Genomic DNA, 19555 nt, shown 5'->3' with positions numbered 1-19555 from the left:
AAATGAAAACTCCATTTTACTTTTCATTTTCAAAGACTTAACCTGCACTTCAGTGGACAATATTCAATTGTAAATGCAATATACACAATGCAGCCTTATTTCAAATTTAAGCAAGGAATATGTATGTCACAGTTAAATTTTAAATGCATGTCTAACCATATGAAAATGAAATTGCAAACTCGATTTTACTTTTCATTTTCAAAGACCTTAACCTGATCTTCAATGGACAGTAGTCAAATGTGAATGCAATGTAAACAATGCAGCCTAATTTTCCATTTAAGCAAGCAATATGTAGGTCACATTTAAAATGAAAATGCATTTTCAAATGGTTAGAAATGCATACTCCAATTGCAAACTCCATTTGACTTTTCATTTTCAAAGACTTAACCTGGAGACTCCCACTTAGGTGGACAATATGTAAATGCAATAAGTGAAACAGTGCCCCCAGTCATAGCATTTGAAATTACATGTTACCACGGTTTAGAACTTGGATTTGTGAATGCAATCTGTCAGTCCTCTCAACAAAGCGGGTCTTCAGTAAGGATGCGATCAAGTTCCAAGAGAGCGTAGTAACATGTAAATTCAAATGCTAGATTCCTTTCTAACCTACAGTGGCGTTCCACTAATCTAGATGAGTCTCACCTATACTGGAAAAATAGTTTGATTTCATATAAGAAAGCCCTCCAAAAAGCCAGAACCACATATTATTCTTCACTAATAAAGGAAAATAAAAATAACCCCAGGATCTTCGCCTTCATCTCTAAAATCCTTGAATAAATCTGTTGCCAACCAATTATGTGACTATTTTCACAGGAATAGTTTTCTTAAAGACCTTCAGTCAGGATTTAGAATACAGAAGCAGCACAGCTGCAAGTTACCAACGACCTTCTCAGTACCTCAGACAGTGGACATGTTTCTATTCCCGTCCTGTTAGATCTTAGTGCTGCATTTCACACCATTGATCACACGATTCTATTAGAGAGACTTGAACACATTATTGGGATTAAAGGAACAGCACTAGAATAGTTTAAATCATACTTATCAGATAGATTTCAGTTTGTGTTTGTTAACACCCAAGTGTGTAATTTTTGTACTTTTCTGGCAGAATCTGGTGGTAAAGTTGCAAACCGCACCCAACTGAGCATCCAACAGGGTACATTTTATGGTGGCGCACCGCTAATTCCATTTCCGGTGTTCCGCAGCGCTGGAAATTCAACACAAATTTTGCAACCGTATTTAATGCTGCATTCCATTATACCTCGGAACTGCTCGGAACTCGGACCCCCTAAGTCGGGGTGGTGATCTTCTTCTGACCTCCTGAGTCGCATTGGAACGCAGCACAAAACGACATAGCAAACATGCCGAATTACACGTAGGTCGGGTCCCCCTAATGTAACTATATTTAACTCATACAAAGTTGACGAGAAAACATCGGTTCTTTTTTGCAGGTGATTATACGAATACACAATTACGGACAATATATACTAAATTTCTGTGAATACTTTCTTCTAAATATTTACACACTGTAGCTTGAACAACTCTTCCAGTCATGCAAAAGTTAGTCCTGGAGATCCACAGGGTTCTGTGCTGGGACCACTACTTTTCCCTTTATATGTGCTTCCCCGAGGGGGAATTATCAGAAAGCTCTAGGGCTGTGGCGCTGTCAAGCGCTATACAGGTTGGTGGTGTCACCCCGTGAAGTAGCAACTGTAGCACGGCATGTTCTGCACAACACCTGACACTGTGCAGCATCGTCCTTTTTAAAACCAAAGAACTTCCAAACAACCAACGTGCTTTTCCTCTTCGACACTAAAGTCTCCGCTGTATCATTTTACTACTGTTCTGTCGAGCATGAGGCCATTGCGCTGCAGGTTAAAATGCAGCGTGACTGCTGTTTTTCCTTTGCACCGAGCGCTCCACTCGCTCGCGTATCACGTGACCCGTGTAATCGCACCCCTTGCGATTAGAAAATCGCGTTTTATTAAATCTAAAGCGAGTTCATCAAACGAGTTCTAACAGGCACTAGAAAAAGAGATAACATTTCTCCAATGTTAGCATCTCTGCATTGGCTTCCTATAAAATTCAGAACAGAATTCAAATCCTGCTCCTCACCTACAAAGCCCATAATATTCAGGTTTCCATCTTATTTTACAGAGCTCATAGTTACATATTATCCCAAAAGATAATTTCGCTCTGTAAACTGAGGATTACTTGTGGTTCCCAGAGTCTGTAAGAGTAGGCACCAGGCTCCTCTGCTCTGGAACCAGCTCCCAGTTTGTGTCACACATTTAAGGTTAGATTAAACTTTCCCCTTTGATAAAGCTTAGTTAGAGCTGGTCATCTCTTAGTTATACTGATATTGGCCTAGACTGCTGGGGGAACTCCCAACATGAGCATCTCTCTCCGTCTCTCTCCCCCTCTCTCTGCCCCTATGTATTACATTACATGACACTAACTTTGTTTCCTCTCTCTCCTAGTGCTGGAATCTCTCTACAATTATTATTATTATTATTACTAGAGTCAGTATAACTATTGTAATCATAATAATTTGTCTGATAGAGCTAAAAGCAATGGTTTTCTCTCTCTCTCTCTCTCTCTCTCTCTCTCTCTCTCTCTCTCTCTCTCTCTTCTCTCCCCCTCTCCTCTCTCCCCCATTTTGTCCCTTACCCAACCAGTCGTGGCAGATGGCCACCCCCAACTGAGCCTGGTTCTGTTAGAGATTTCTTCCTGTTAAAAGGGGTTTCTCTGTAATATTGTGGGGTCTCAAACTCACTTTGTCGAGTGCCTCGATATAATGTATATTATGATTTGGCAATATACAAATAAAATTGAATTGAACATGTGTGTGTGTGTGTGTGTGTGTGTGTGTGTGTGTGTGTTTGTGTGTGTATGTGTGTGTGCATACTAATTGGTAAAGGGAACAGTATTGAAATGTCAAATTATATCTGTCGTGGAAATTGTCTCTTCTCTGTGTGAGGTCATCTTATTTATATGGAGGCTGGGACAGTCATGGTCTCTGGGCGGCATATTCCTAGATTATACTCAGATAGTGTTTCTAAGATATTATTGACCATTCTGTCTGTTTGATGACGACATGATTCTGAGAGTTAAATACATCACTCTGACTGGGACAGAGAGGTTTTTGGGACCTGTACCTGACCACTTGTTGATTTGTGTACCAGAAATCTCATCAATATTGATCTACTGTATACTGTATACTTCCTGATTCAACTGCATAGATTTTTCCATTACAATATCTATAAATACTTTTTTGACAAAATGTATAAAAATTTGAGAATTTACAATGTGCCATTAAACCATACAAGTAAAATAGTTTTTGAAATACCACTGGGAAACAGCTGAAAATGGTATAAATACAATAAATCCATTTTATATAATATAAACAATGATACATGGAGAAAATAAAAGTTTGTAAAGAAGGATGAATGAAAAAGGTTTTTTTTAAGGGAGATTTGTTGGTAATGAATTATCAGCCTAAATTCCTCAGATCGGACGGTTCCCAGTTGCAGCGACCTGACGTTGTAACTCATTCAACAGACTTCACCTGTTATATTCTCCAAAACAACCATTAGTACATTTTATGGACTTCCTTCTGCTCCATTTGTACATGCTGGTATTAATTATACTAGAAATGAGCACAATGGTGTTTCATTCTGATTTTATTTTTCACGCTTCTCTATCTGAAGATATTTACATGAACCTAAGGCTCAACATGAGATGAAACAATGCATCATATACATGAACTGATGAGACAGTTCTTTAGTAGGGAAGTTATCAGAGGCTTTGCATTTGCTTTCATTAATTTAATCTCAGGGGCCACAGAAGTAAATGTTTATTTTTAATTGGAGTGCTAAAAAGCATTGCAAATTTGAACTAGATACTGCTGCAGAAATTGTCCATTTGGTGGCTGTGACTCTTCTGCACTTGTACTATACCACTTAACTTATGTTTTAGGATTCACATATATACATATTTTACAGTGATGACAATCTCCATCAAAACCCCACAACTATTTTTTAATCACGTAATTCTTCCTTTTTGCTACAGTGGCAACTGTTCAGCAAAAGTTACAAAGACACTGTTTTACCCGTACTAATTTTAAGGCATTAAAGCAGCTATTGTTATCAGCCCCAGTGGCTCATATATTTAGACAAAGGAGATTCTCAAGTAACTGAAGTTAGACCTGAACGAGCAAGGACCAGCTCAAATCCCAGGTAAATTGAAAGTGAAATAGAATATAATACAATAGGAATCTATTCTATAGATTCCTAGAATAAGCATAAGAGCATAATATTGTTAAGAAGCTCTAACCCTTCTTAACAATAAGAAGCTCTTGAGCAAGACCCTGAACCCGCTTCAGTGGGCAACAAAAGAAGACTGCGAAAGAGGCACTGGGCAGCTGGGCAGTGTGAAAGATGTGTGCAACGCTGCTACACACTCAATAAAAAAAAGTAGATGTGAAGCAACCAGGATAAACATTGAGTGGAAGAACTGAATACAGGTTGGCCATCCATCTAACATAACATGAAACCCAGCAGCTGCTCTGTCCTGCATTTTTAGTGCGATAACAAGCTAAGGGGACCTGGGCTTGAAGATTCAACGGAGAATCAGGTCCACCCTGGTTTGAATGAAAAAAACTGAGTACAGGCTAAAGTTTCAGTTGTTTTAGTCATGCACACTTGGCAGTGGGCAGACAGAAGGCCATGGTGGTGGGGGGCACCAGGATGTCAGTGAAGATAGGCCGATATCCTGCTGGCAGAGGGGGGGCACTCTGTTCCAGCAAGTCCAACACAGCCCCTCTGATGTCCCTGGATACATCACCGCGGATATCCAGCAGCACACACACATGCTCTTCACTGAGAGAATAGAAAAACATGCAGGTGTCATTTCTAACAGCTTTATCAACAATGTGTTTGTCATTTCTTTGTATTTTTAAATTGAGAATTTAGTAGGAGAAAATAGTATTGGCTAATTTAACCACAAGGATCTAGGTTAACATAAGTGGACTGTGACGAAAGTCTTTAACCACTGCACACAACGACAGCGGGTGAGGTAAGGTTACCTGATATCAGGGTATTTGGCTACGAGTCCAGACACTTCCAGAGTGAGCATGCTGGGGTCTTTGAGTCTGATGAAGTCAGCCAGAATGGGTAGTAATGCTAAAGGGTTCACGTCAGGCACCAATCCATCACCCTCCTACACAAGCACACAGTTACAGTACAGTCCTACTTAACATTTATGAGATAAGATTATAACATTTTCATTCACATAAATTAGTGTAAAACCCAGTACTTATTCAGTAAAACTCTACAGGGAAACTTTGCAACTACTACTATAACACAGTTTAACATATTTGTGTGCATTCGTGTGGAATCAAGTCAGAATTTTGCCATAGAACCAGTTAGAATCAGGATTTCCCTCATCAATGTCTCACATCGCATCCGTAACACGAGTCGTAACATCGAATCGGACACAGACAAGTATTAATGAGAAACTTCTCGGAACAACAATGGCTTGAGTAAATGTCAGGTAAGCGTGACCATGTCTTGTTTCAATTATACTCACCAGGCCGTGGAGGATTTCTCTGAACAGCTGGTCGTCCCGAACCATCTGCTGAGTAAGCTTCCTTCTCTCGTCAGCGCTGCGACACACCAGCCTCTTCTGCATCAGAGCCCGGACGTACTCCACCACCATCAGCCACTGGGCCTCCTCTTGCAGACGCTGCAAGACACACAAGTGAGTTTCAGCAGCACACCTTGACCATACCAAGGTTTTTTTCGACCAATGAGAGGGTCCCATATGTTCCAGCGACAGGAATAAAACACCTCCAATGCAGATGTTATGATACAGAAGATTAAACTGGAGAGCAGTGAATGTTATTTCCTGTTTGTTTTGGAACTGTCATAAGACAGACCTGTGAAACAGGTTAAAACAGACTGTTACTGTATGCAAGCGTGTATTTTGCGGTTACATCACAGAGGGTGAGATGATTCATTTACTAGTCAGGCAGGTAACAATCTACCTTAAGGTTTTGTTGATATGGGAATTCGGATGCCCAGTAAACCTAAAAATTGGTATGAAGCTCTCCAAAACATTGAAACAAAACCGGTGAATCATCCTCAGATATAAAGACTATGTCAAAGCAGTTTGACTAATTATTAACTGTATGTAAATGAGTATTATTATTATTTCAGGCAAAAATCCAATGCCTCTTGTATTTTACAGCAATGAAATATAGTGAGGGCTATGTGGTAGCTAGCACTGCCGGCTCACAGCAAGATTGTCTTTGGATGTGGCCGCCGTGACTCAGTGGATAGAGCAGGCACACATGTTCTTTGAGGTTTATGCCCGACGCCAGGGTTCAAATCCAACCTGTGACAAATTCCTGCATATCTTCTCCCCACTCTCACCTAACTGGCCTGTCAAATTAAAGGCAGAAAAAGCCCCCACAAAAAAAAGATTGTTCTTGGTTCAAATCCAGGTTCTGACCAACCAACCATCCAGGGCCTTTCTATGTGAAGTTTTCCTGTTCTCCCCGTGTCTGCGTTCCTTCCACTGTCCGAAGACATGCAGAGTGGGGTTAGGTTAGTTGGAGACTCTAAATTGACCATAGGTGTGAATGTAAGTGTGAATGGTTGTTTGTGTCTGTGTGTTGGTCCTGCGAAACACTGGCGACCTGTCCAGGGTAAACCCCGCCTCTCGGCCAATGTCAGCTGGGATTGGCTCCAGCCCTTTGGCTCCACCCACTGGGTTTTACCAAACATTAATTTCTTGCCTCGAGAACAGGTGTACCCCAAAGAAATACAGTATAGTATTTTTTACTTGAAATCCAAACCACTGCACATTTGAGCCTTCTTTCACAAGGCAATACTTGCATTCTTGTATAAATCTCTTTTTTTAAATCTTTTTTTTCTCTATTTTTTTTTATTGTATATTATGCCATATGTTGTGATATTTCTATCTATTTCCTGATGCCTTGACTCTTGCTGCTGCTGTAACAAGTGAATTTCCCCAGCGTGGAATAAATGAAGTCCTATCTTTTCTTATCTTACAACTAAACTACAATCTGTGAACTGGGGGTGTAAACTGAGCGAAGCTGTGACCTCTCGGCAGGGGGGCCGAACGCGGCCATACAGCTCCAGGTGATGCTCCAGGACATGGCAGAGTTTGGGAGTGGGGTCACCATGGACCAGCCAGGGTCGGGTCAGCAGGCCTGGGAGGAGAGGCTGAAGGTCCAAAAGGAGCTGATCCATCACCAGGCGACACGCCCGTCTCACCGCTCGGTCCAGAGCTGCCAGTGGATTGGGAGGAGTCCGAGAAAACTGGCCCGCCGAGCGGGATGTCTGCTGTTGCTGCAGGCTCTCAGTGGACTTTCTGCGTCATACACAATATGAAAATGAGATTTTACTCCTTTTTTGGGGTTATTCTTTAATGGATTTTTCCTTTCATTATGGGAGGAAAACTAGACCAACAACACTGAAGAAAACCTTGTTAAAGGAGAAACAATATACAACATATTTTTCTCTTTGAGTAGAAGGAAAGAGGAGGTTACTCAAAGTCTTTCCCAGTTGCATGTAGTATATGCTGAGTGTACACTGGAGAACACACTGTCACCTTCACCAGGATGCTTGTGAGGCTGGCTGACATGATCTTAACCCATAGGTTGCATTTCACCAATACCCTGCCATCATCTTACTTGAGGATGATGCAGTTGCTGATGGACGCCAGCAAGTAGTGGAGGTAGAACTTGTTTTTGTTGTTGCTCATATTCCTGCGATGCTCTTTCCCGAATTCCACCAGAGCGTCCCGAAACCTGGAGGTGAAGAAATGTGAAGACATGAAGGTATGTATGTAAGGTGCTCCCAAGCTAAAGCACGCACATACACACACACACACACACACACACACACAAACACACACACACAGACCTGTTCAAGAGGTTCTCCATCTCATACAGTCCCATCTGTATTGTCTGATCTCGTAGGGCTTCTCCTATCATCAGAGCCACACGGGCGTTCTCCTCCAGCATCTACCAAAGTCCCACACACAGAGCAAGGCCACACAGTGTCATTATAAAATGTGTCTAAAGGGAGTGGACAGTGATGAAGAAAGTGGATTAGATTGGATGAATCTCAATTTTCACCCTTAACTGCAGCATCTCTCATCTATACCTGTATGGACAGTCTTAGGTTTTTCGGTCTGAAAATTGACTCTATATAATATATAATATACTCGTCCCGTTGGATCTCAGTGCTGCATTTGACACCATCATTTTATCATTATTATTATACAGTGCTAGGCAGGTTTAGGTCATATTAATCAAACAGATTTCATTTTGGTCATTTTTACAACAACACTTCCCTTAGGTGAAATGATCAGAAAGCACCAAATAAATTTTGCTTTTTATTACATGTCACTAACTGTTTTCTCACTCCCATAGCTTGTGGTTGTATTTGTATACCTGTGTGATGATAGTAGGCAGACTGGTTTGATAGAAACCCTCATGATCTGTATCCGGCTCCTGGTCTCTCTGCCAGTCTTGCAGCTCTACCTGTAGAGCTTTGCGCATCCACTCTGATACACTCTTCTATGACAGCAACATCATGGAAAAAAAACATTAGGGTGACTTCATTGTGCTCCTCTACATGTCTGAGCTAGCTTTTTTCTACACAGTTACTCAGTACAGACTATGCCAGAGATGAAATGGAATTATTTCCGCAGGTAGTCAACACATCCCTTTTCCTAACTAAATGGTGGCAAATATGAGCTATGATGGGTGTCTAACATAAATTTTGTAATCCATCATGCATTCATGCATCCTGGTCCTTTGTATATGCTTCTAGAGGCTTGTCTGCAACAGGATAATCTCGAAAAAAATTAATAACTTTGTGACCAACTCACCCGAACACTCTGCACATATTTGCCCTGCAGCTGCTCCAGGCCCTCGGCAGAGATGAGAGGTCCCAGCTCTTCTCTCTCCAACTCAGTCACCAGGTCTGGGTGACCCATCATGTCTGGGCTGCCAAAAAAAGACTACCACACTCAGAGCTTTTGATGGTTAACAATGTCCTACAGGTTGATTATCAGCCTAAAAATCTTAAATCTTAATATATGTAAGTTAAATCAAAAAATATTGTTGTTTTGCCATATCAAAGCTTTATACTTGGGAAAAACAAGGTGGTGGGACTCTCTGAGAGTCACAACACTTCATCATAAGCTGCATATGTGTTTAACCTTTGAGCAGTGCACCCAAACGGATGATGTTTCATTCTCCATTGTTTCATTTAAATAGTTTTTAGGAAAATGACAATGTAAAAATATCCAATATTTCACAACAAAAACATTTTTGAAAGAAGAGAAGAAAAAAATATTTTGTGACATGTGTGAAATGTTTTTCTTATTCTTTCTACTTGACACACTGAATCTCAATTTAAGAGAACAGTTTCACAACAGATGGTTACAGTGCCAGTATTTGTATGCACTTCTGTTTCTTTAAATGCTAATTAAAAGGATGAGCAAAGAAAATCAGAGGCTGTTTATCTGCTTATATTTGTTCGATGACAAAGTCTCCACAAGCCAAAAGTTGGCATTTCTATTAATGTGCAGTGTTGTGATATTATAGCACAAACACCAACACACAGACAGGAAGATAAAGAATTAGAATACATGTGCATTGACCTCACCTGTTGTAGATGTGTCGCACCCAGTTGAGCACAGCAAAGATTTCCCCACTCTCCAGGTCCCAGCTGCTAACCTAGGCCAAACACATCACTTACATGTGTATAGTGAGGTCGTTTCTGATTAATACAAATCAAAAAATAAAATTGATTTTTTAATTGCATATTTAAATTTCATAGCTCCTACAGTAATGAAGTCCTAATAGTCTCTTTAATTGTTTACTTAGATTCAGGAGTAATATGGTGCAGTTGGTTGTGCATTGGTTTATTTCTGTCCCATCACTCACCTGTAACAGGTGAGCATGTAAACAGCGATGGCTGGCCCTTAGGTAGGCTCCTGTTAGCCGATAGTGGGGGGGCACACAGTGCTCCAGCAGGTGGCGTACAGTGGCCAGGTCAGCCATGGTAGCGTGCTGGAGAGCAGAGAGGTGTCCTGCCAGACCTGGACCACGTGTGTGCAGGTAGGAAACGCTACGGAACCGTGCAGAAACCGCCTCCTCTAGTACCTGAAAGGCCGGGCATGCAAGAGACCGTGACATACATTTAGAACTTAAAAAGTAGAGACAAGGTCAAAGGTGAAGTGTTATACATCAGCTGGTGCTGACCCGGAAGAAGCATGCTCTCCAGCAGCGAGGTCGTCCAGGGGGCATGGGCCTGCTGTTGTTCCCAGTGCCCCCTCTCTCCTCCAGCAGAACCTGGTCCAGGGCTTCCTCTCGCTCCACTATCCTCACTGCCGATACAAAGGGTGTAGGGTTTTGACGGGCCAAAGCCAGAGCACTGCTCACCACTGCCCACAGCTCCTTACCTACAGCAACAGGATGGATGTTATCCCAGAAACTCATCCTGGGACTGATCTTTTGTTCATTAATTCTCTCTGTCTCTCTCTCTCTCTCTCTCTCTCTCTCTCACCACGGCTGTGTGTTCAGTGAAGGAGGGAGAGCTCATCTTTCACTCTGTTTTTATGACCTGATTTATTCTGTTTTTTCAGTTATTTTGTTGTTGTGTGTGGTTTTTTTCCATTTCATTTGCAGAGGACCGTGATGTTCTCTGGTAAATCTTAATAAACATTGTGTTTTAAAAATCTAAAAATCTCTCTCTCTCTCTCTCTCTCTCTCTCTCTCTCTCTCTCTCTCTCTCTCTCTCCCTTTCTCTCTCTCTCTCTCTCTTTCTCTCTGCCCCCATGTTTATACCTTACATGTCACTACCTCTGTATTTTCTCTCTCTACTAGTGTATATCTGACTCCTATTATTAACAACATCATTGCATCTATAAGTGTCAGTATTATTACTGTAATCATAAGAATGAGTCTGATAGAGCTTAAAGCAACAGTTATGCAACTATTCTCTCTCACTCTCTCTCGTCTCCCCCTCTTTCTGCCCACCTCTCCTCGCTCCCCCATTTTCTCCTCTCACCCTAACCGGTCAGCAGCAGATGTTCTGCCCACAACTGAGCCTGGTTCTTTTAGAGATTTCTTCATGTTAAAAGGGAGTATTTTCTCCTCCACAGTCGCCAACTGCTGCTCATTGTGGGAACTGTTGGGATTCTCCATAATATTGTGAGATCACAACCTCACTATGTAAAGTGCGTTGAGATGATGTATGTCGATCAATGAAATTGAATTGAATTGAATTGAATTGAATAATACTGCTGATATTCATAACACTCTCTAAACCCTGCTCTCAAGGCTACAAATTAAATTTGGTCTAATGATGTGGGAGTCCATGAATCCCAGGGTCAGCAGAGGACAGCCATGGCGAGCGTAATGGAAAAATTGATGGAGTTGACGCTGACTCAGGAAGACGGAGACCTTAAGGTCTTCAGCACAAGTATTTATTGTAAGAGCTCAATATTGAGGAGATTTCTTGTTTGTTACACAGATCAGCTAGTGGTCAGTTTATGGCGTCCCAAGATAATCTGCCTGTATTTAACTCTATCAGAGTAATGTTGTCATCTCACAAAAACAATGGCTATCTGCATAGCAACACTATGTCTCTGTCTGAGTATGTTCTATATTTACCACTATGTGTCTTGCAAGATGTAGCCTAAATTCTGCGCCTATGACACCTCCAAACTGCCTTCAGCTACCAATTGACTGTCTCGGCCTGCCACAGATAAGATGACATCGCATAGTGAATGAGAACAATCATCTTTGCAGTTTCTCAGGAGAGGAGAGAAATTCCTCTACAGCGAGGAGCGCTATCACGTGATACTGATTAGTTTTTCTTTGAAAACTGTCATCATCATTATTCTTTTTTAAATTTAAACAAATAGGCAAACTTGTCAGTTGCAGTCTAAAATGAGCAACATTCAGATTTAAATTGCATCTAATCCAAAGTGGAAGAAAGCAATACTGAACAGGCCTTCAGTGCTATCTTTCTATAAATATATATAGAATAAAGTATATGTATGTGCAACACACACAAACAAAAACACAGCTCAGTAAACTACAATGTGAGGAAAATTCTCCTGCCATGTAATGTGAGCATTGTTTTTGCTTTTGAATGAGTTAAATTGAACTGAACTGATATTACTGAGTAAACTGTGAAGATGTCCTCACCCAGGGCGTCAACGAGCTGCCCAACACCAGAGAAATATTTGTCCACCAGCTCTTTGTCTTCACTGCTGAGTGCACTTCTTGCAGTCCCAGCAGCTCCGTGGAGCTGCCAGAGGATGTCGTCCTGCCACCGCTCCAAATCCATCAGCCGGGCGTGGGCCTCCAGGAGCCTCCGGGATTCCACCAGGCGCTCAGTCTCCAACACCATGCTACGCACTGGGCAAGGCAAGGAGTAGGGAGGGAGAACTTTAATTCCTAAAATTCCAATTGAGACTGTTGAAGAGTGAAGTTTTGGTGTCATTTTCTACTTTACACCATAACTAGCATGGAAGCAGAAATGTTTCTGAGGAGATGAAAATCCCTGTTATTTTCACTGGTCGTGCACCACAATAGTTGGGTAAAAGAAATCAGAACAAGAACTGAATCTGTTTCAACTTTATAGTAAATGCACTTTTCTTAGACCACCATGGTTAGAAAATATTTAAATTCAGATGCTTGTTAGTTGGGTGCTATATGTTATTCTTAAAGACATTTACAGGTGGACAGAAATTGGGTTATTTAGGATATGGAGTAAAACCAACTACACAAATTCAAATTCTCTGAAACAATATCAACAACAACTTAACTACGAGCTTCACAAAAGTGGCATTTACTGAACAGCAGATCAACTGGATTGCATTATTTCATATAGCCAGTACAATGTGTTAAGAATAATGTTACAAATGTTGAAATAATTCACTCATGCCACAGTAGTATTACGGCAAATGTAAAATGAAAGGTGATTACAAAAGACCATCATTAACACTATTTTAAACTAAAATGAATTACATTCGCTCCCAAATTTTTTATTTTCCTCACATTTTCTGATTGAATGTGAAAAAACGTATGTAATGTAGTGTAATGATTATAAAGTAAAAAGGAAACATTATGACTCATTATGACTGGATGACTTTCAAGTGTCCACAAAGCAGCGTCTCACCAGAGTAAAGCCGGGGCAAGTTGCTGACTGCAGCGAAGAGCTGACAGTGGTTGACTGACACCTCTCTCAGCCTCTCCAGAGGCTTCACCCTATCTGCATTTTGATTGGATTCCAGTCCTGCTTTCTTCAAAGCGTGAGACACCTCCCTCAGCTCCACCTTGGCCTCCTGAAGCTGCTCCAAGCCCCAGCCTACCCCCTCCAGGTACGACTGGACCATAGACTGGGGGGAAGTGATTGATAACAAGAAATAAAGTGGTACTGATTCAGTGCCTAGTGGCAGGGATTTGAGGGCATGATCCCTATCATTTATGAGACCATTTGATAAACTGTGATCTTACTGCATCATTTCATGCATTTACAGTATGTGTTGCATTTGGATGTGTCCCAGTGTTATCACCTTGAGCCTAGTGTGTATGGAAGCAGTCCTCTGACTCTCTCTCTTCCTGTACTGGCTTAGTCGCTCCAGATATTCAGGTCGACAGAAAACACCTGACGCCCACTTCAAGGCAGCACCACGGGCCAAGCACTCAGCCCTCTCCACCTCTGGCCATACCTCGGCCACTGGCACTGTGTCTGTTGGGCAGATAGAAGAGAGAAAAGTCTGGGTAGTGTTTTGAAGCAATCCTGCAGCACAAAATAATTTCGGAAACGTGATCATTTACTATTCATCTATTTTTTGTCACAGACAGAGACAAAAACTCTTTAAGCTAAAGTCACAAATGTGAACAATATGTTACATGATTACAATGTTATTTCTTTTGTTTCTTTGACGGTATTAGTCTTTATTTGCCATGGTCCTGTTTTGATACTAAATCTAAAAGTTGACAAAGTTGCAAATTTCAAAAGCAAAATTTAGGAAAGAATCAGAGAGATGTGTTTTAAAGCGAAACCCATCAGAGAAAATAAGGAACTAGAGTGCATACGTCGCCACGGCCAAACACTCATGCACTTGTCTGTCTAGCTCTTATAATAGAAAAAAAGGAAAAAGGAAGTAGTCTGCTAATCTGCATCAAATTACATGTATACACACTCACTGATATGCCTATTTATTCACATCATGATCCAAACATTATTCCAAAACCTTATTTCCTGAGATGAAGAAAATGTTGAACAATACTCGCAATATTAAATTAGTAATACCTGGCAATTATTCAAATCATAAGCATTATCAGTCTTGTGTGGTATAACTTTGCCAAGATATTTCATATACTCAGAAGACCATTGAAGGCTTAAATTTGATTGCAGCTAGAAAGGAAGAAAGTAGCATGGCCTCAGTTTTAGACCAGTTCACTTTTTAGCCATATATACTGCCAAAAAGTTCAAGCAATGTAAAAACTGCTGGAACAGAATAAAAGGATTGCTTAGATGAATCAAAATGTCATCAGCATACAAAGAGATCACATTAATGTCATGTCTGATGTCAATACCTTGTATCTGATCCAGTGATTCAGTTATAGAAGTGAGGGGTTGGATTCAAAGGGTAAATAATAACAGACTGTGGACGGACCAGCATTGTTCCGACAGATAGTTTGAAAGGAGTAGAATACACATGTTCTACAAAAACAAAAACTGGGACAAAATTTGATTTAAACATCGAATAATTATATTCAACTGTGTCAAAAGCTTTTTCAGTATCTACAGAGACGGCTGCCACTGGTGAAACACACTCATTAGTATGGGAGAGGATATAGCAATATCAGTGTATATTAATGGACAAAAGATGACCCTCCAAAAAAGCCTGTGAGGCCAAGGTGAACAAGATTCCAAAAAAAAATACACCCAAATATTTTTTTCATCGAATCAACATTTATGTGGTCCTGTATAAAACAGCAATGGGTCCTCGTCCCTTCCTCAGTTAAATTATGGATGCAGTACAATGATTCTTGAGATAGGTTGATTCCAAAGAAACAGAGTTGAAAACGTTGTGAAAATTGTCTGCAACGTAACCTCGGAGACATTCTGTTTGAGGGAACTAATAGCACTAGTGGATGAGAACTATTAAAAAATATACAGCCAGTGTCAATATTTCTCTCTGTGTCAAAGAAATGTTTGACGAATAAACGACGTGTGTTGTGACAAGTTTTGTTCCCAGATGGAAGACTTCTGCCAAGACTTATTATGTATTGCATTTTTTATTATTTCTTTTTAATCTTTCTCATTTACCAGCTCAAGAAAACTGATTTTTTTATGCTTTACAATGTTGTCCCCAAATGACCTCCAAGCTTTCTCATGTTCTCTAATCGGCCATAAAAAGAGACGATTAAGAGCAAGCCAAGCAGCAGTGATATTGATGTTCATGACACCGGATATGCTGCTCAGTCAAACACATCTCTGTGTCCTAATGGAGAGCATATTTTTGCTTGATGTCAGCCGGCCTGTAACGTAAGCAGGGTATCATTTCTCATCAGGTAGTCAGCTAGATGGGTGTCTCAGCAGCTCTCAGGGTCACATGGCAATGCGAATTACACATCCTAATTGGACTTACTGGATAATGAACTGGTTAGAGACTCAGCAGAGAGTAATGTGCTTTGCTGGGTCACCAGCACAGAGCAGGCTCTGTCTGTGACTCTAGGGATGGAAGCTTAGTTGATTGTGTTGAGATTACAAAATCTTACAGTCACATACTTGGCATTTATCACTAAAAGTTAAGAGTCTGGGAGTGAGAGGTCACGACAAGTATCTTGGTTCATGCCTTTGTGTGTGTGTTGATCTTTGGGCATCTCAGTTACAGGACAGTCTCTGTCTCAGTGTAGGGTTGCTGCTTTCTCCTACCACCATCAGCTCTGCAAACTACCATCATCAGCTCTGCAAAACGGTGAGTGGCATGCAAGCTGGTGCTGCCACAGCACAGTAAAAAACCACAGGTGCACATCAGTGCAACAGTTTACCTACAACACTAAGATTCTCCCGTGATGGTGGGCTGGTGTGGACGAAGCCAAGAGTCTCTTGTCATGATGATACATGGTGGAGAATTACTGATCCTCTGAAGGCACAATAACAAACAGGCCTATTTACAGCTTATCTTAAATATTCAGTGTCTTTAAAGGGGCACTCCACCAACATTACATGACAATTTACTACTCACGGGTAATGACTGTATATAAAGATGGAAGATATGTCTCCTCTTCCTCCGACTGCACAAAAATTAAGCCAGAATATCTCAAATGCAAACGCAGCCATCTTGCACTGGTGATGTCATTTGGAGCCGCCGATACACTCTGACCAATCCTGACTCAGTCTCAGCTCACGACATCATGATGTCTCTGAGCATTTTTTTTATAGCATCACATATCTAATTAAAACCAAACCAAATCAGAATAGTTAACACTTGTACATACATGAGTGATATCCACATTAAATGAAAGAACTTGTCTTTGGAAAAAAATATTTGATGTGCACTTTTTAGTTGTCCCATCTGCTAACATGGAGGGGTTGAGGTTTATGACCTATACTGCAGTCCTCCACCAGGGAGCGGATGAAATGATCACATTTGAGAGCTGTCATATCATCCATCTTTGTATACAGTTATTTGTCATGGGGATCACAACAGATGCATTATGGGAAGGGTTCCAGTCTTGGAGCTCGACTCATACCTAAAAGTCAGGATATATCTTGGCCTCTGTTAGTTTTGTTGACGTGTGTCAACAGTCCTTCAAAAACACAAATACTTTTGTTTTGTTTTTTTAATACAAAACACTCAATGCAGGTCCCCAAATCAATACACCAATCTAAACCTGAATGTTAAAATATGGCAACTCAAGAGTTCATTCATTCCTGTCATAGAAAATTAATACACAGTCGTGCAGAGCGTTGTTTTGTCTCTAGTCATTCAGAGATCTTAGACGTAAGAAGTGGGTGTTCGCCGTCAACAGGCAAAGTGTTTGTGTGTGTGTGTGTGTGTGAGTGTGTTCAGTGTGTGTCCCATTACCTCCTGGTTTGTCACCATCATTCGTCCTATCTCCTGCTGACATTGAAGTTCACTTTTCAGATGCCCATCCACCAGACTAGTCTCCTGTTCCCTGAGGGCCAGCACTGAGGTTGTGAGGGCTGCGACGCTGGCAGAGGAGGGTGAACAAAAACAGATGAAATGGAGGGCGAGAAAAAGAAGAAGAAGAAACAGTGGAGGGGAGAGGGCACAAATCCATTCTACTGACGGTTCTCCCTCTTTTCCCTTACACACACTCTCTCACCCAGACACATCCTCTGCTGAGAGACCAGCAGGAAAGGGAGGGAGTCGGGGGAGGAGGAGAGAGCTAGGGCAGGGGGGTTGGCAGAAGAGAGGGAAGAGAATAATGCCTAAGGGCGGGGAGGTGGGAGGGGAGAAAGGGGCAGGGACAGGGAGGGTATAGGGAGACATGCTGCATTCAGGGGCCTGTTGAGAAGATCGTAAATACTATTAAAAAGTAACATTCAGATCAGCTTCCGGATACAATTTCTACTTAAGGATTCAACTTAACAGCCTCAACTAATGATCCACTTACCAGCTTTTCCAAAGCTTTCAGCAACACGGCCCTCAATCAACCAAAAAATAATGTTCTGCATGAATTCTTTAAGGCTTGCAGGTCAGTGGATCCATCTCCATGACAACTGAGCAAACTCCACCCACTATGAAGATCATGCGATGTGGTCGAAAGCGCTGGAAAAAAAGTTAGATAGTGAGACAGTAAACCTTGATTTGGGATTGTTTTGTCAACCTAGTATTTCCAAGACAAAGAAAGAAATTCCATGCTTATCTAGATACATTTTATTTATTTGTTTTGGAAGTGCAACATTTTAGATATATAATACATATATTAGAGTCAGATTCGACTTAGACTCTAGTGCCTGTATGGTAAATTGCGATGAATTTAGACTACTACCAACAGCAGTTAAGTTAGCTTAGCACAAAGAGATACAACTAACCTCACTCCGTTCAGTGATATTTACCAACCCTCAGTCCCACAGCTCACTAATTAACAGATTATACCTAATTTAATCCATAAAAAGCTGAAATTTAAAGCATTTATTTTACGTGTGTCTACAGTGAGCCCGAGTCATGCTGTGTCGATTGCATTAAAAGTGTCATAGAAAGTTAAAACTAACAGGAGATAAAGAGAGAGAGAGAGAGAGAGAGAGAGAGAGAGATAAAGAGAGAGATAGAGAGAGACAGAGAGAGAGAGAGACAGAGAGAGAGAGAGAGAGAGAGTTTTAATTTTTTTAGAAAGCTTTTATTATAAAATTCACCAGAAACATCAGGGTTGTTTTACAAATGCACAAAAAATAAAAAAAATAAAAAAAATAAATCAAAGAATGCATTAAATAAAAACAAGGGATAAAAACAGAGTGAAAGATGAGCTCAACGCCCAGAAAAGGATCTCCCGAAATCGGGGGTTTCGGTCACATTAAAATAGTCCCGCAGCATCCCTTGTTTTCTCACTGTCCAGTGTTTTGTTCCACTCATTCAGAATGTTCCAGGTCCGGCAGGCCAACCTCAGGCCCAGCAGAGAGGCCACTGCCTCTGTGTTCTCCAGCTCTCATCAGTCTCTCGGTGAGTCCGGGTCTGCTGCCATCGTGGAGACAGAGAGAGTAGCGAGGAGAGGCGACCAGGAGAAGATTCCAGATGGGGGCAAAAGGGGTAAAGGGACAGGGGTAGGGGTGAGTACCCCAGAACCTCTTGGGAGTCTGAGAGTCTCCTTGACTCATGAAGTCAAACAATTAAACACACAGTAACAGGAAGAAACTATGTATAATGCATAAGTCATTAACCTACAATCCGTCGTAAAAGAAGGGAACACAAAGCAGCCAAGAACTAATGGAGCCCAAAACCATTACTCTCTCACTGAGCCTCAGAGGATTTCAGCCAGATCTCATTCTTGACTGAGATAACTTCCTTTGTCAATCATTACCCCTCCTTTAACTCCTTTGTGGCTCTGTTGTTGATGCCGACCAAAATATGTTTGATTTTTCCACAGAAAACACACTTTGACCTCTCTGATCCCCTGCAGCTGTTTGTTGACCAGCACCAGCTACAACCACTGAGGAAACCTTGTTTATTTGCAGACCAGTTGAGTCCTCTGACCCCACCAACATGTTTACGCCTGCGAGCTTCCCGGACCTCTTCAAAACACAGCAGGGAGCGTGCCAAGTGGCCCTGTAGCTGGAGCCAGCCACATTATCCAATCTGAAGGAAACACTCTGAAACATCAGCTTTCTGTACAATGATTCAGATTTGTCATGCAATTTGAAAATATATGTTGGGGTTTTGAATAACAAATCAAATCTGGAAAAGTGACAAAATTATGAAAGAACCAAAATTGAGAAAGCTTGTATAGCTTTTTTCTTTT

At 41.2% G+C, this 19555-nt stretch overlaps 1 protein-coding gene across 2 annotated transcripts; it reads right to left on the bottom strand.

The window, feature by feature from the left end:
• Positions 1-3662: 3662 nt before the first annotated feature.
• exoc3l1 (exocyst complex component 3-like 1) lies at positions 3663-17467 on the bottom strand. 2 transcript variants are annotated; one of them, XM_035643131.1, is made up of 15 exons: positions 17161-17467; positions 13630-13805; positions 13233-13452; positions 12257-12469; positions 10304-10503; positions 9986-10204; positions 9705-9775; positions 8923-9040; positions 8483-8608; positions 7950-8050; positions 7718-7834; positions 7125-7395; positions 5587-5742; positions 5084-5217; positions 3663-4877 (listed from the first exon to the last, which is right to left on the bottom strand). In XM_035643131.1, exons 1-15 carry the CDS (start codon positions 17201-17203, stop codon positions 4691-4693), a joined length of 2352 nt encoding a protein of 783 aa, XP_035499024.1. In that variant the 5' UTR covers positions 17204-17467; the 3' UTR covers positions 3663-4690. The 2 variants fall into 2 exon arrangements, with proteins under 2 accessions (XP_035499024.1, XP_035499025.1); XM_035643132.1 differs by having other exon boundaries at positions 10304-10428.
• Positions 17468-19555: the final 2088 nt, after the last annotated feature.

Source organism: Scophthalmus maximus, chromosome 7 (genome assembly GCF_022379125.1).
Source record: "Scophthalmus maximus strain ysfricsl-2021 chromosome 7, ASM2237912v1, whole genome shotgun sequence".
NCBI lineage: Eukaryota > Metazoa > Chordata > Actinopteri > Pleuronectiformes > Scophthalmidae > Scophthalmus > Scophthalmus maximus.
The sequence above is the reverse complement of the archived record's forward strand: the minus strand, read 5'-3'. Positions and strand labels throughout refer to the sequence as shown.